General features: G+C 42.3%; 2 protein-coding genes across 3 annotated transcripts in view; both read right to left on the reverse strand.

The window, feature by feature from the left end:
- Nucleotides 1-1,789: 1,789 nt before the first annotated feature.
- LOC118423485 lies at nt 1,790-5,059 on the reverse strand. 2 transcript variants are annotated; one of them, XM_035831661.1, is made up of 4 exons: nt 4,791-5,059; nt 4,413-4,527; nt 3,883-3,916; nt 1,790-2,265 (listed from the first exon to the last, which is right to left on the reverse strand). In XM_035831661.1, exons 2-4 carry the CDS (start codon nt 4,434-4,436, stop codon nt 1,955-1,957), a joined length of 369 nt encoding a protein of 122 aa, XP_035687554.1. In that variant the 5' UTR covers nt 4,437-4,527; nt 4,791-5,059; the 3' UTR covers nt 1,790-1,954. The 2 variants fall into 2 exon arrangements, with proteins under 2 accessions (XP_035687554.1, XP_035687555.1); XM_035831662.1 differs by having other exon boundaries at nt 4,779-5,059.
- Nucleotides 5,060-6,648: 1,589 nt separating this feature from the next.
- LOC118422264 (matrix metalloproteinase-24-like) overlaps nt 6,649-13,536 on the reverse strand; it is a 9,607-nt gene continuing 2,719 nt past the window's right edge. The window contains exons 3-12 of the mRNA XM_035829783.1: nt 13,180-13,299; nt 12,588-12,844; nt 11,668-11,847; nt 11,195-11,328; nt 10,031-10,186; nt 9,133-9,248; nt 8,617-8,758; nt 8,207-8,343; nt 7,579-7,702; nt 6,649-7,000 (exon numbers count right to left, since the gene is read on the reverse strand). Of these exons, the coding sequence (XP_035685676.1) occupies nt 6,891-7,000; nt 7,579-7,702; nt 8,207-8,343; nt 8,617-8,758; nt 9,133-9,248; nt 10,031-10,186; nt 11,195-11,328; nt 11,668-11,847; nt 12,588-12,844; nt 13,180-13,299 (1,476 nt within the window). The 3' untranslated portion in view covers nt 6,649-6,890. The remainder of the gene's footprint in view (nt 7,001-7,578; nt 7,703-8,206; nt 8,344-8,616; nt 8,759-9,132; nt 9,249-10,030; nt 10,187-11,194; nt 11,329-11,667; nt 11,848-12,587; nt 12,845-13,179; nt 13,300-13,536) is intronic.

Consider the following 13,536-nt stretch of genomic DNA (forward strand, 5'->3'; position numbering starts at 1 on the left):
TTTTTAAACTTTTCCAATTGATTATGTATATTAGTACCTGATTTGTATATTTAGCAGATGACAATACGCTGGTATACATGTATGTATCTGATTTTTTTTTACATAGTGTTACTCTTCAATGAATGAATTGCAATTTATTACAATTCATGTCTCAACCATGTCACAAACAAATGTACAGGAGTTTTAATGGATGTACTATTAAATCTAAATTCCAGTCTTTCAAAATGTATCATTCAACATCGCACAGCAAATGCTTGTACATGTATCGACAACACACCATTGCAGTTACCAGTTAAAACAAAAATACAATATTACTTGTCAATGACTAGATTAAGCCTAGCTTGTGTTCATTGTGGACAGCTAATAAATTATTTAGATTCCTTCAGTACAAGAAAAAACGTTCGACACTTCTGACAAAAAATGTATGGTGTTGTTTGAGTTCATCTTTAAAGCATCCATATCGCCATGCTGGTGTGCTCATTTGCATTCGGTTGACCGTAGCTCAGGCACACAAGACATACTCGTGAATTGAGTGTTTTGTATTATTGCAAGCGAGATAAATACATACTTGATAGAGGCCATTTGAGAGGGTCTGAAGATCTCTGGATGTCTTGAGCTACGATTCAGAGATGTAAAGTAAATACATATAGCGCCACACCTTTGCCCCTTTTCTCAATCTATATCAGCAATGGTGGACTCCACACGGGCAATTTGGAGCACTCTGAGTACCTCGGTCCTGCTCTTAGTCTGTATCAGTTATGTGATCAACAAGAGCGATCTGGAGTAGATTTGTTCTTAATCAGTACAGTAAGTGATAACTACACTTATGTTAGCAATCCGGAGTTTGTTGTCAGAGGTGCACCTTTGCCCTAGATCTTAATCTGTATCGGTGATGGACTCCACTGGAGCGATGTTGAGCAACCTCTTCTTTGGAGTACATGTCTGTTCTTAATCAGTGTAAGTGAGGAACTACACACACGCAATCTGGAGTATTTTCCCCTATGGCCTCCGGTGTACTTTTGTCCTAGATATTCATCGATGATGGACTTCGGAGCAATCTTCAGTACTCTCTTTGGAGTATCTTACTCCAAGTCTCCCCCATGGAGGGACTCCGGAGAAGCAGCCCGGTCTTTGAAGTAGTATCTTCACACCTGCTCTAAGTCTCCTCCATAGAGGGACTCCGGAGAAGCAGCCCGGACTCCTTCCTCTGGAGTTCCTCCACACCTGCGCTAAGTCTCCCCCATGGAGGGACTCTGGAGAAGCAGCCCGGACTCTTTCCTCCTCAGTAGTACCTTCACACCTGCGCTAAGTCTCCCCCATGGAGGGACTCTGGAGAAGCAGCCCGGACTGTTTCCTCCTCAGTAGTACCTTCACACCTGCGCTAAGTCTCCCCCATGGAGGGACTCTGGAGAAGCAGCCCGGACTGTTTCCTCCTCAGTAGTACCTTCACACCTGCGCTAAGTCTCCCCCATGGAGGGACTCTGGAGAAGCAGCCCGGACTGTTTCTTCATCAGTAGTACCTTCACACCTGCTCTAAGTCTCCCCCATGGAGGGACTCCGGAGAAGCAGCCCGGACTGTTTCTTCATCAGTAGTACCTTCACACCTGCTCTAAGCCTCCCCCATGGAGGGACCCCGGAGAAGCAGTCCGGACTCCTTCCTCCGGAGTATCTTCACACCTGCTCTAAGTGTCCCCATGGAGGGACTCCGGAGAAGCAGCCTGGACTGTTTCTTCCTCAGAAGTACCTTCACACCTGCTCTAAGTGTCCCCCATGGAGGGACTCCGGAGAAGCAGTCCGGACTCTTTCCTCCTCATTAGAACATTCGCCACACTGTTCAACCAGCACAACTCTCTTCTCCGGAGAACCTTCACACCTGCTCTAAGCCTCCCCCATGGACGGACTCTGGAGAAGCAGTCCGGACTCCTTCCTCCTCAGTAGTACCTTCACACCTGCTCTAAGTCTCCCCCATGGAGGGACTCCGGAGAAGCAGCCCGGACTGTTTCCTCCTCAGTAGTACCTTCGCCACACTGTTGAACCCGCACGACTCCAGCGCTGTGGCCAGTTCTCGGAAAGCGTCGTTCCCCCTGGCCTGACTGTTGCGCCAGTGCACCAGCATCTGAAAGGCGGCCTCTTCCCGATCGTCCTGGTGGAGCCGCCGGAGCTTACTGACTTTGGCCCGGGAGACGTTCGCGGCTCGCCCCACCTCCTCCCAGCTGCCGCAGATCAGGTGCGCCAGCCAATGAAGAACGGCGTTTGTTAACGGTCCTGTTGAAACAGCCAGTGAAATAAAGTATTAATCAAAGGTCCTGTAACAGTGTAACCAATGAAAAAGAGCGTTGATTAAGTGACCTGTTGTTAAGAGCCAATGGAGAATACTGTTAGTAAAATGTTCTGTTGTAACAGCCAATAAGTAATAAAGTGTTATTAAAGAATTTGTTGTAACAGAAATCCACAGTAGAAGTCAATTGCTGAAAGTACTAGTATGTCCTTTTACCATGAAGAAGACATCGAAAAAACAATTACAAAGCGCGGCTGGTGGATTTAGCCCAAAAGGGAAAGTAATTGGCCAAGAGACTTTTAAGGGCGTATCACCCCCCCCCCTCCTCGTAAAAATGAAAGTGTTTCCCAGTTGTTAAGTAGGTAGGGTTTTAATTTGATTTTAATTTAGATTTTGAATGAAGATTTATTTCGTCATTTGTTGGTGACCGTAAATCCCAAAGAAGGAACACTTCCCAAAGAAAAGTCGCTGTGCTTTTGCTGTATATTAGTAATATTGGCACCACCCTTGAAAATATTTAGTACATACTCAGGATTCATCATACCAAGTTTCATGCTTTTACCACATTTTGAGCAATTCTATCTATATTTTGCACCAATCTCCTAGACTATAAAGATTCCTCTTCTTCCATAAAAGACGTACAGCAGTTTGAACAGAGCTGTAGTATAGGTGACAGGGATAGTCCACAGCCCAAAGTGCTACTGGTATCATTCCTGACACCTTTCAATTCATTCCCGTTGGTTGTTTTTATTCCTGCTTGACCTACTTATTACAATCACAGATAAAGAAGATTTCGTCTCGCTATCAGCTCAAATTTGGTGCAAATGAAAATTTGCTCAAAAGACAACGTAGGTAGTCGGCGTAACGCTGAAATCACCTATCAAAGTATCATTAAACTTAGCTTGGATAAGAATAAGATAGCTTGTTTGTAAAGTTAAGTCAACAGTTTCTTTGTTTTGTAGCTCTAAAGAAATATGAGATCACAACAGTCGCGGAATTGAATTAGACAACAACAATATCATCGTTTTGGTAAAACGCCGAATTTTCTACTTGAAGTTTGAGAATATAATTAATAAATAACACTAGAAATCTGTGCTTCTGCAAATTTTGCTGTCTATGCATGACACCAGAAGTAACATGACATAATCTTAAGTTAAGGTTTATAGATATAGATATCGGCTCACATTAAGTAATGCTAGGCTTAGTAAGTTACATTTCCAAATCGTCGTCCGGTCGGAAGGACAAGTGCGGTATAAAATACATTAAAGCGCACAGAACGTACAAAAATCATCAGCATAACTGTATGTATATATTTCATGAGATACAAAATCACTTGTTGTTAAGTTTTCAATCACGCCCCGCGATCGGGTCCCGGTTTGGAACATAGACGATAGGGCATAGGAAAACACCTGCTTTATAAATGTACATGTTAGAGCGACTTGACTATCGGTTATCTATTGCACTCTGTGGTCAGCTCTCGCTACACGCACCATTTCAAAGGTGATCTAAACGCAAACCAATTAACCAGATTACATGTGCACCATGTTGGTCCAATAGCCGCCATGAATAGACCTTATTTACGAGTAAACAGTGACAGGACGCACCTGTGGACTCACGTGGCGCCGAAGCTTGTTCCTCCTACAGTAAAAAAACAACAACATTTTGTCAACATTAATAAGATTTTACCATAAACTAATACATCACCAACGAACGAAGGAATGTCCCTGTAGCTCAACTGGTAGCGACATCACAGTTGAGCTCCTGGTTCCAGTCAGTTAGTAACTGGGAGACCCCTTTTGAAATCAGGGAAGGCCGTCGGTTTGGGGTCCGGTTTGTGGTGCCTTGAGCACGTTAAAGGGTAAGGGCAAGCATTCACTGTAAAAAAAGCCCTACTACTGAAACAGTAAGAAAACTTGTTGCACTATATGCCACTATGTACATGTAGGTACTACCAGGTAAACGACAACAATCAACGAATTCGAATGTACCATTACACCTATCATACCAAGGATCTTTCATCAACGTAATGTTACCGTTTACCAATATGCGGTAGAGAATCGACACAAAAATGTGCACGAAGTTACATTAAATTCTAAGGTTGCTATTTGTGTGTGACTTTGTACATAGTCATTACGTTTTTCTGCTGCTCGATTTCCATGGCATGGAGTATGCCTGTGTGTTATATTGTCGCTCCACCTGGCCAGAAGGTACCAAGTCCACCTCGGCTTAGTGCAACGATGTTAGTTGATCTGTAAACGAAGAAAAATACGTTTACTACTTTACTACTGCATTGAAACCTCATTTTAAAGCATATGTAAACCATTCATAAATTAAAGGTAAAGGGCATTTAATTCCTTCGTAGAAAAAACTCTTACAAGTTATGCATGCTATAAGGATGTGATTCCTTGCAGTGTTAACGCTATGCAAAGTAGGATTCACACTTAGATGTACATGTTCACAATGAACAGTTAAACCGATAGATATACTGGTGTATACGTACCGGTATACCTACCTGGAACGTAAGCTGTTTTTCGTCTTCTGTAAAACTAGTTCACCTTCTTCAGATTCTCCGTCGCACAACAAATGACCTTCGACCGAAGTTTCTGATCATCAAAATGGTCGCCGAATTCCAAAATCGTCAGAGAGCGGAGCATATGTTTCGCCCACTCTGTTACATTGGATAGAGTATAGCGACCTGTGATCTTTAGTGGTCAATACACCGGTCGTATTGCTGGCAATAATGTCAATTTAGAGCTCTTAAACTTTTTTAGCTCTTTTTTTCCTGTGTGACGCCTGCTTTATAAAACAGCCAGTCCTGATTTTGTGGAAGAAGCCTGCAGGTGCTTTTTCTGTCTTCCGGATACGTTTACCTTCGCCCTTTTACGAAGTGTGTGTGTTTTTTACGCTTGAAGTATTCCTGGCTTAAGAACGATGTTTCGCGTTTCCCAACCCGTAACAACAAAGTGCAACTTAAGACGACCCAGATTATGGCTTTCTGTTTTTCTAATGTGTAATCATTACTTATATACACATTCAGAAAACTACCCATACTTTGTTGTTAAAGGCAGGGAAATGCGACACATCATGATAGTTTATATAAAGTCTTACCAGAATTAAAGATGGTGCTATCTGGGACTGCAAGCAGCGGTTTGTTGTTGTAGCGTGTTGTCGTCTGTGCTCTGGTACGACCGAAAGGCGATATCACAGTTGTCGTACGATCTTGTTGTCGAGGTCACGACAGAAACAGCAACGACTGCCGACAAAGAACTACGACAATATCTCCGTCCACCACAAGACGGCTTGACTTTGTACGACAAAGTGGCGACTTTCCGTGGAATTTGCTACGATCGAAAGACGAGATCACAACCGTGACACGATCTTCTTTTCTATGCTACGACAAAATAAAAACGACCCCGACATGAATCCACGTACGACAACTGTTTCCTTCCCAACTCAGCCAAACTCTGCACGACATACTGGTATCCAGGACGTCCCCAAGAATTTTCTGTCGCAAACGCACCATACAACAAAAGCCACCCACCTGGCCCTATAATAAACTAAGTCCGGGTAAAAAAGTCAAGGATGCCCTATTCAACACTAATGCCCCCTTCAACACACTAACAACACACACACTCTATATCTCTAAGCACTAAGCGTAGCCTGTTTACTAATGCCTCGCACTCACCTATCAAAAAGTCATTGGGGGAAAATAAATTATTCTATGTCGATAACGAACAATTAGCAAAGCCTAGGGGTTATGATGCATGTGTTATTACCCAAAATAAACAGATATCTTATTGATTCTCGCATATGTTATTACCCATATTCTAGTAAGAAAAATTATATATAGTTATGCTCGAAATAATGTTGTAGTGAGGTGCAGCAGATGTTTGAAAATGACGTATTTTCGTGAATTTCCAAAATGGACAAAAATCCATTTTTTGACCATTTTTATTGACCACTATCTCATTTACAGGCAAATCAATTTGCTTGATTTTTGGCGCAGTTATAGTTTGAACTTTTGTATACATCATATGTTCGTACCCGAGTAAATGAGGATCTACCCATTTGCATGTCTTCGTTTGTGTTTCGATGGAATTGGGTAAGGAAATATGCATGGAATCGGCGTTTAGACTGTGCTATGTATTTCAGCATATGCATACATCAATATAACGAAAAAGGTAGTCACAAAGCCTATTTGAAGTGGGTTGTTCCCATCTGTCTAGGACACGGTATTGGAAGTGGATCTTTCCTTACATCAAACTTAACATCAATATATGAGACAACAAAAGACAATCACTGTTCAGAAAACGTATTGGTCAATTTCAATAATAAAAGCCATTTCTTAATTGTTAAAAGTAGTAACGCAATAAAATACACTCTTTAATATATTCAAAGGCTTACCAATAGTATTACACAGACAAGTAAAGATAAAATGCATGGTAATATCATTTTGTGTAAAACAGATTCGGGTTGAAATAAAACCAATAAGATTATGTTTAAATCAGAGATAGCGAAGATTGGGAAGAATTTTTTTTAAATGAGCGATGAAAACAAACAAACAAAATCATCTTGATCTCACACTCCCATGATGCCATGCGTGATGACGTCACTAACATCCCATCCAGCCGTCCGAAGTCTCGCGAGGATAGCCCCTAACCACGCGGTAACGCGTCTCGCTGTACTTCCAGTAGTGCTGGCCCTTGAAGACATACACGTGGCCTGTGTGCAAACATAAGAAACAAAACATCGCGTTGTGGAGTCTGTGCTCTATTCCGTATTATACGTCATTACACTATTGTAAAGTCATTTAAGGACACTTGGATATCTAACTGAGAGACAATTTTGTGTATCTTGATGCTTGTGTATTTCGATGTTATTCCTTTATTGTTCTCTACTCATAGTATTTCATGACAAAAACAGAAGATTAATATTCCACTACAGTACTTAAAGAAACTTTAAAAAGCCATCAGGAGGTCCAATCATGTTAACATATTACGCCGAATGTGACCACACCCTAAACAGGATGGTTGGGAGTAACCCATAGTGACTGGATTTTATCCATTTATTGGATTACGCTGCTCCACAACATTGATGGAGAAATAGGTGTCCATTCTCAAGGTAACCTTTTCAGGGCCACCATACCGACACAATCATAAGAACCTAGCTAATACAAGAAATATTCAACACATATCGATACCAAAAAGAAAAATAATTTATCTAAATTAACATAGAAATCATCTTTAATCAATTTAACACGAAATAAATTGGGAAGTTGAGAAAGAAGCGAAGGCAAGTACCATCCTCCGTCGCTTCAAAAGCGGCGTCGATATGAGTGGGCAGTCCTCTCCACACCGTGATGGGTCGGGGGAACCCGGGGTCTATCTCTCCCTTCAACTCGTCATAGCGCCAGTAGTACTCGTCCTGGAAACAGGGCAGTTTTTATCATTGTGAAATACACTATGCCACCATATTTCGTATTCAGTAATGATGTTGGATTGGTATACTATTGTAGATAGTTTGTAGTTGTTAGTTATACATTATTTGCCATACATTGTACCTGATGCAATCGTTGTGCAATAAACTTAACTAAAAATATCATTTTATTCCACATCGACATATACAACTAGAACAGTGTGGTGACGGTTTTCAGCTGTATAACGTACATTAACGCCACCATAGAAACAGACTCCATTTATATATATTGATATACACAAGGCCATGAAGTTTTATTTCAACGAAATAGAATTAACTAAAATGCAGAGCACATGATTACATGTATACCGTGATGATACAAAACGTACGCAGTATACATGTGATAACACCAAAACTCACCTAGCATACACGTGATGACACCATAAAAACCATACAGTGTATACGTGATAATACAGAAACAACATGCAGTGTACACGTTATTATCATACTGACCTTGAAGAAGTAGGTTTTCCCGGAAGGTCGCCATGGCAGCGCGGCGTCCACGGAGTCCACCGGCAGGCCGAACCGAGAGATGGGCTGGGGATACCCCGGCTCCGGCAGCACGCCCTCGAACAACCAGAACAGGTTCCCTGAAACACATGTACACTCAATGGCTTAGAAGATAAGTTTCAAGAAATTTCGAGAAAACAAGGAGTACAAAAATAATTTGGTGCTGGATTTTTCTGGCGTGTTCACAACTTTGTCTGTTCTTGCTATTTTTGTTGTTGTTGTTGCTAAGAATTATGATAATTATGATGATAACGATCAACTATTTCTGCAGCTGTACTTGTGTGTGTGTGCGTGCGTGCGTGCGTTTGATACAGATGAAATGATGTTTGATAGCATACAGGTTATCAACTCACCGCTGAAGAAGATGAGCTTGCCATCGTGGATCCTCTCGTACGCCGCGTCTATCTTGTTGGGCAGTCCGGACCAGAAGTGCGTGATGGGGTCCGGGCCGGACACGCGGTTATTCCTCTGGTTGATGCGGAAAAAGTACACATCCTGTAGGGGTGGAGGAAAGACGAAACAGCCTTTGTTAAAGATTTGAGAACATGGGGTTAAGGAAAAATCAACAAAAGTCTGGTAGGTTTGGGGAAATTGGGGCGACATACACACATTTAACTTCGAGGAAAATCTGCTGACTTGAGACTTCACGGGGCTAACAGAAATTGGTAATCCTACATACTATTGCATTATGGGATTATCATAAAATCATCTAAAAAGACTGTACACAAACATTAAACGACACGCATTGTTCAACTACAGTACAAGACCAGAGGTGTCCATCAAATAAAGTACGGCCCAACTTAAAAATCTAGTTCTTACCTGACAGACGGCTCTATGCTACCCTACTCGTAAAAATCTTAAGTAAACACCTTTAAGAAGAACAACTCCCCCCGGAACTGGAAGACGGCGTCGAACTCCGGACGTCGGCAGCGGTCCGGGAGAGGACTGCACTCGGGGATGATCGGGTTGGGCTTTTCGTCTTTACCTGATCGACGACAATAACAGTAACGTTCATCAACACTTCATATAAATTTAGATAAATTCAACTGCAAACAATACGATTTTATAAAACAACTGCAAGATGCACGCCTGTCAATGAAATGATGAAATTCTAAAGACGTAGTAGAAACATGGCGGACCACACTTACGCCTGTCACGTGGGCACAAATACCATGGCGACCTTCCGGGAAAACCTACTTCTTCAAGACCATAAAAGCTCTGTTTGGCCATGTCGTCGTCCGGTTGTAGATATGTGTGCCATTATCATAAATTTTAATCATGTAAACAAATTAGTTTGCCTGGCACCTCACATGGTTTCAACACCCATCATGGTGGACCACAATTACGTCACAGTCACGTGAGTATAAGTTCCTTAATATGACTAATTATAACCATAAAGGCTCTGTATGGCCATCTTGTCGTAAGGCTGTAGATATCAATATACATGTGTACCATATGATTACGAAGTGACTGTACATACGTACACAAATTTTACAGCTTTTCCTGGTAATTTTCAGTTTAAACCATTCCACATGGAGGGCCTCACTTACGTCAGTCACGAGGGGCCAAATACCTTGTATACCTTGTATAAAAGCTCTGTTTGGCCATGTCGTCGTTCGGCTGTAGATCTCAATTTACATGAGTGTCATATCATGAATTGTAATTATGTACACAGTTTGCCTGACGCCTCACAAGTTCTAGCATCCATTTTGGCGGACCATAATTGCGTCACAGTCACGTGAGTGTAAATACCCATATGTTACTGACCATAAAGACTCTGTATGGCCATCTTGTCGTCCGGGTGCATGCAGGGGTTGTCCTTGTAGATGTAGGCGGGGAACATGATGGTCCCCGGCACGGGGGTGTGGCTCAGGCCCAGGGCGTGGCCGAACTCGTGAACAGCCACTTGGAACAGGTTGGTTCCTGTAATTATCGATTCATTGGTCAATCAATCCTTATATCGATCGATCGATCTATTAATCAATTAAGGCTAAGGTCACATTTCCAAACTGGGGCCCGACCGGGCAGCTATCGGGAGTGAATAGAATGATATAAAAGACATTAAAATACTCAAAATGTCAAAATAAGATTCATGGGCATGATTTGTGTATGTTTCTGGGTATACATTAATTTTTCGTTTCTTAAAACGTCCCGCCCGGGCCCCTTTGTGGAAATGTGACGTTAGCCTAACCGATTTATCAACCAATTAATTTATCAACTGTAACCCCCCTTCTTGAAGCCTCTTGAGCAATGTAAATTATCCACCTAGGCGTCTATATATAACATGCAAAGTAAGGTAAAGAGGCCAGGGGCCAAGCAACGCTTTTTTGATCTCTAACGGTTTTGAACGAGGCAAGGCGGACATAACTCTTATTGATGAGTTTATCTTATCGTGTTTTGTTTGACAGAATGGTTACGCTGATCATTCATAGGAATATTAACATGAAGTAGGCGTCTGCCTACAATACGAAAGGTGTGGATATGTTTTGTTTGGTCGGGTGTAATTGGTTAGTTGGGAGGTTGGTTGGTTATTTCATTTCTACGGCCGCGTGGCGCGTTGGTACACCCGATCCCTCGATCTCGGAAGTTAAGCAACGCGCGGTCCGGGCAGTGCTTGGATGGAGGACCAACCAAGGACGTCCGGATTGCTGTAGCCTCACGAAGTTTTCCACGAAATCGTCTTCCGGGAGGGACGTAAAACGGGGGTCCCGTGCTCGAGGAGGTGCCTCGACCACGTTAAACAGCCTCATTACTCATACTTGGGGTACCTACTGGCTGGCAAAATACACCAGATGATTATTTCAACCCCGGGATATGTTTGGATGTGTGTTATTTGTTTGTTTGGTAATTTCATTTTTATCCTCCGGATATGTGTGAATGCGTGTGTTTGTTGTTGTTGTTTTCTTGTTTATTTGGTTGCTTTGTTTTTACCCTCAGGGCTGTTCAGCGTCCACAGCTCGTCCGCGTCAAAGTGCGTATCGCCGTCGATGTAGTACGTGTTGGAGTCGCGAGGGGGCTGGAAGGCGTGCGCCAGCCTCAGGCCGCGCCCGGTGTGGAAGTCAAACCTGGGGAATAGGCGGGAGAAGAACAAAAGCAGTGTTTGAAAAAGGAACAAAAATATAACTTGTCTTCTTTCTCCAACCTAATTTCCTTGTGAAAACAACACAAAACACTGCGAAAAGAACAGAATATGGTTTTCTGAGACAACTTTGCATGATGTTCAACCAGATTGTCGTCGCAAGAGTTTTCTTCAATTGAAACATTCGTAATATCATACGTAAAAACAAAACAAAACTGAGCTACAGGCTAGCAACATGACAAGAATAGTTAACGTTGTTGTTAGGCTGCCGTCATGACAAGAATAATTAAAGCTACGAATGATGTCAACCAGGAAAGTTGTTAACCTGCCGTCGAAAGGCGACCCGTCCTGGTGGTCTCCTGTGGAGAACTTGATGATGATGTCGGCCCTGCCTGACGGGACGGCTGTGAAGGTGAGCGGGGTGTAGTCTGACCAAACCCGGAACGCGTCCCGGATGGCCTCCCGCGCCTCGGTCTCCGTCAGGTGGGACGTCAGGGACTCAAGTCTGGAGAAAATAAAGTTTGTTCCGCGCTAAGTACCAGCTTAAACTACAGAAACAAAAGTGAAAGACAAAGGACTAGAATAAAATCCATGTTTTGTAACACCTCTGACTGATTACATTTCCGTGTTGCCGGCATAGAAGACGTATAGCATGAAACTACATGTATATGTATCTTCTCAAGTAAGTTTTTCCGTCCTTCCATCTCTAATATATTGGGAAATGGCGAGGGAATATTCGACGCACACCTTCATTCTTATCTATGCAACTATATCATAGTTTTCTTTCTGCAGGAAATAATTTGTCATTTTAAAACTTTTTTCAGCTTAATGACATCCTTGTTTCAGCATAAGAACGATATAGCCGTACCTCATATCATACAAATAGTAAAAATGTACAAACGTTGGAGTAGCCTTGATTGAGGCATCATCCTTGGCCTACTTGGTCAGGTGAAACATTTATTGAACTTGCCTTATACATTAGTCTACATATGTCGCACTCCAACAGCAACCGTTCCAGATGCGAATGGACTCATATATAGAGCGACCTGACCATGCAGTCGAATTATTTTTTATCTAGGGGTTTTAAGACTCATGACTACATTAAATTCATGTTGGGAGTACGATGGAAAAAAACAATTAATGCGCGCGCCAAACAACCAAAAGAATGATATAGCTGTACGTCACATCGTTGTAATATCTCAAAAACGTTCGTACGGTATGTCCTGAGATTGATGGCCCACCTACCTGTACGTCAGATCGTTCTTGGCCCACTTGGTCCCAGACAGGGCGTACCGCGCCAGCACGTCAGGCACGCCACACCGCGGCTTGCGTATGGCTGCAAGCGTGGCGGGGTTGAGAATGCCCGTTGCTAGGAGACCGTAGCTCTTCTGGACGCTTCGGACGGCCTCGGCCACCATCCGCTTCCCTCGGCTTTTCACGACCGACGCATGCGTACTGTTGACCATCTCTTTTGGCAGGTAGCCAAACTCTAGCATGTAGTTCTAGGGAGAATGACTGTGTATGAAAACTTCTGGAATATGTGTTGTGATGATATATGGAAGACACTCCCCTCTTCTTTCTCTGTCTCTCTTTCTCCTCCTCATTCCCCCTCTTCTCTCTCTCTCTCTCTCTCTCTCTCTCTCTCTCCTACTCTCACTCTCTCTATATATACTCTCGTTCATGCAAACGTCATTCATTTTCTAACAAAATTGTTCAATCTTTTCATCACATCACTTTATCACATTAGACACTCAAATTTAGCATCTCTGATGGTAGTTGAGCAAATTTTTTCATGCAAATTTTGTAAAGGGTGTGTGAGTAAAAATGTGTGGGTTATCACTCCGAGTTTGACTTCTTCTGTAGTGACGTTGTCGGTTACTACATCCCTCTCAAGTTCGTGGATCAAGTCTTCATCGTCTTCTACTTGCATTCTCTCCTCCTCCGTAGACTCAACTGGCTGCAAGGAACAAAGAGACTCGGGAAATGTTAGACATGCGATGTTTTCCCATTATAATTCACAAATACTTATGAAACTGATTTTACTCTATGCAATTTAAAATAACTAAATTTTAACATACATAACCAAAATCACGAATAATATGCCTACCCCATATATAATATATATATACATATAATACAACTCTGTTGTTAAATGATATTAAGAGAATAATTTTTCTTCTTCTTTAGACCGTTT

Source organism: Branchiostoma floridae, chromosome 9 (genome assembly GCF_000003815.2).
Source record: "Branchiostoma floridae strain S238N-H82 chromosome 9, Bfl_VNyyK, whole genome shotgun sequence".
Classification (NCBI taxonomy): domain Eukaryota; kingdom Metazoa; phylum Chordata; class Leptocardii; order Amphioxiformes; family Branchiostomatidae; genus Branchiostoma; species Branchiostoma floridae.

Excerpts from the sequence above, each read along its gene's own strand:
- LOC118423485 (XM_035831661.1), bottom strand. The coding sequence starts at position 4,436 with ATGGAAATCGAGCAGCAGAAAAAC. Across the intron at positions 3,917-4,412 it reads AAATCGAGCAGCAGAAAAAC|GAGGAACAAGCTTCGGCGCC; the intron begins GTAATGACTATG and ends TTTTTACTGTAG. Across the intron at positions 2,266-3,882 it reads GGCGCCACGTGAGTCCACAG|GACCGTTAACAAACGCCGTT; the intron begins GTGCGTCCTGTC and ends CTGTTTCAACAG.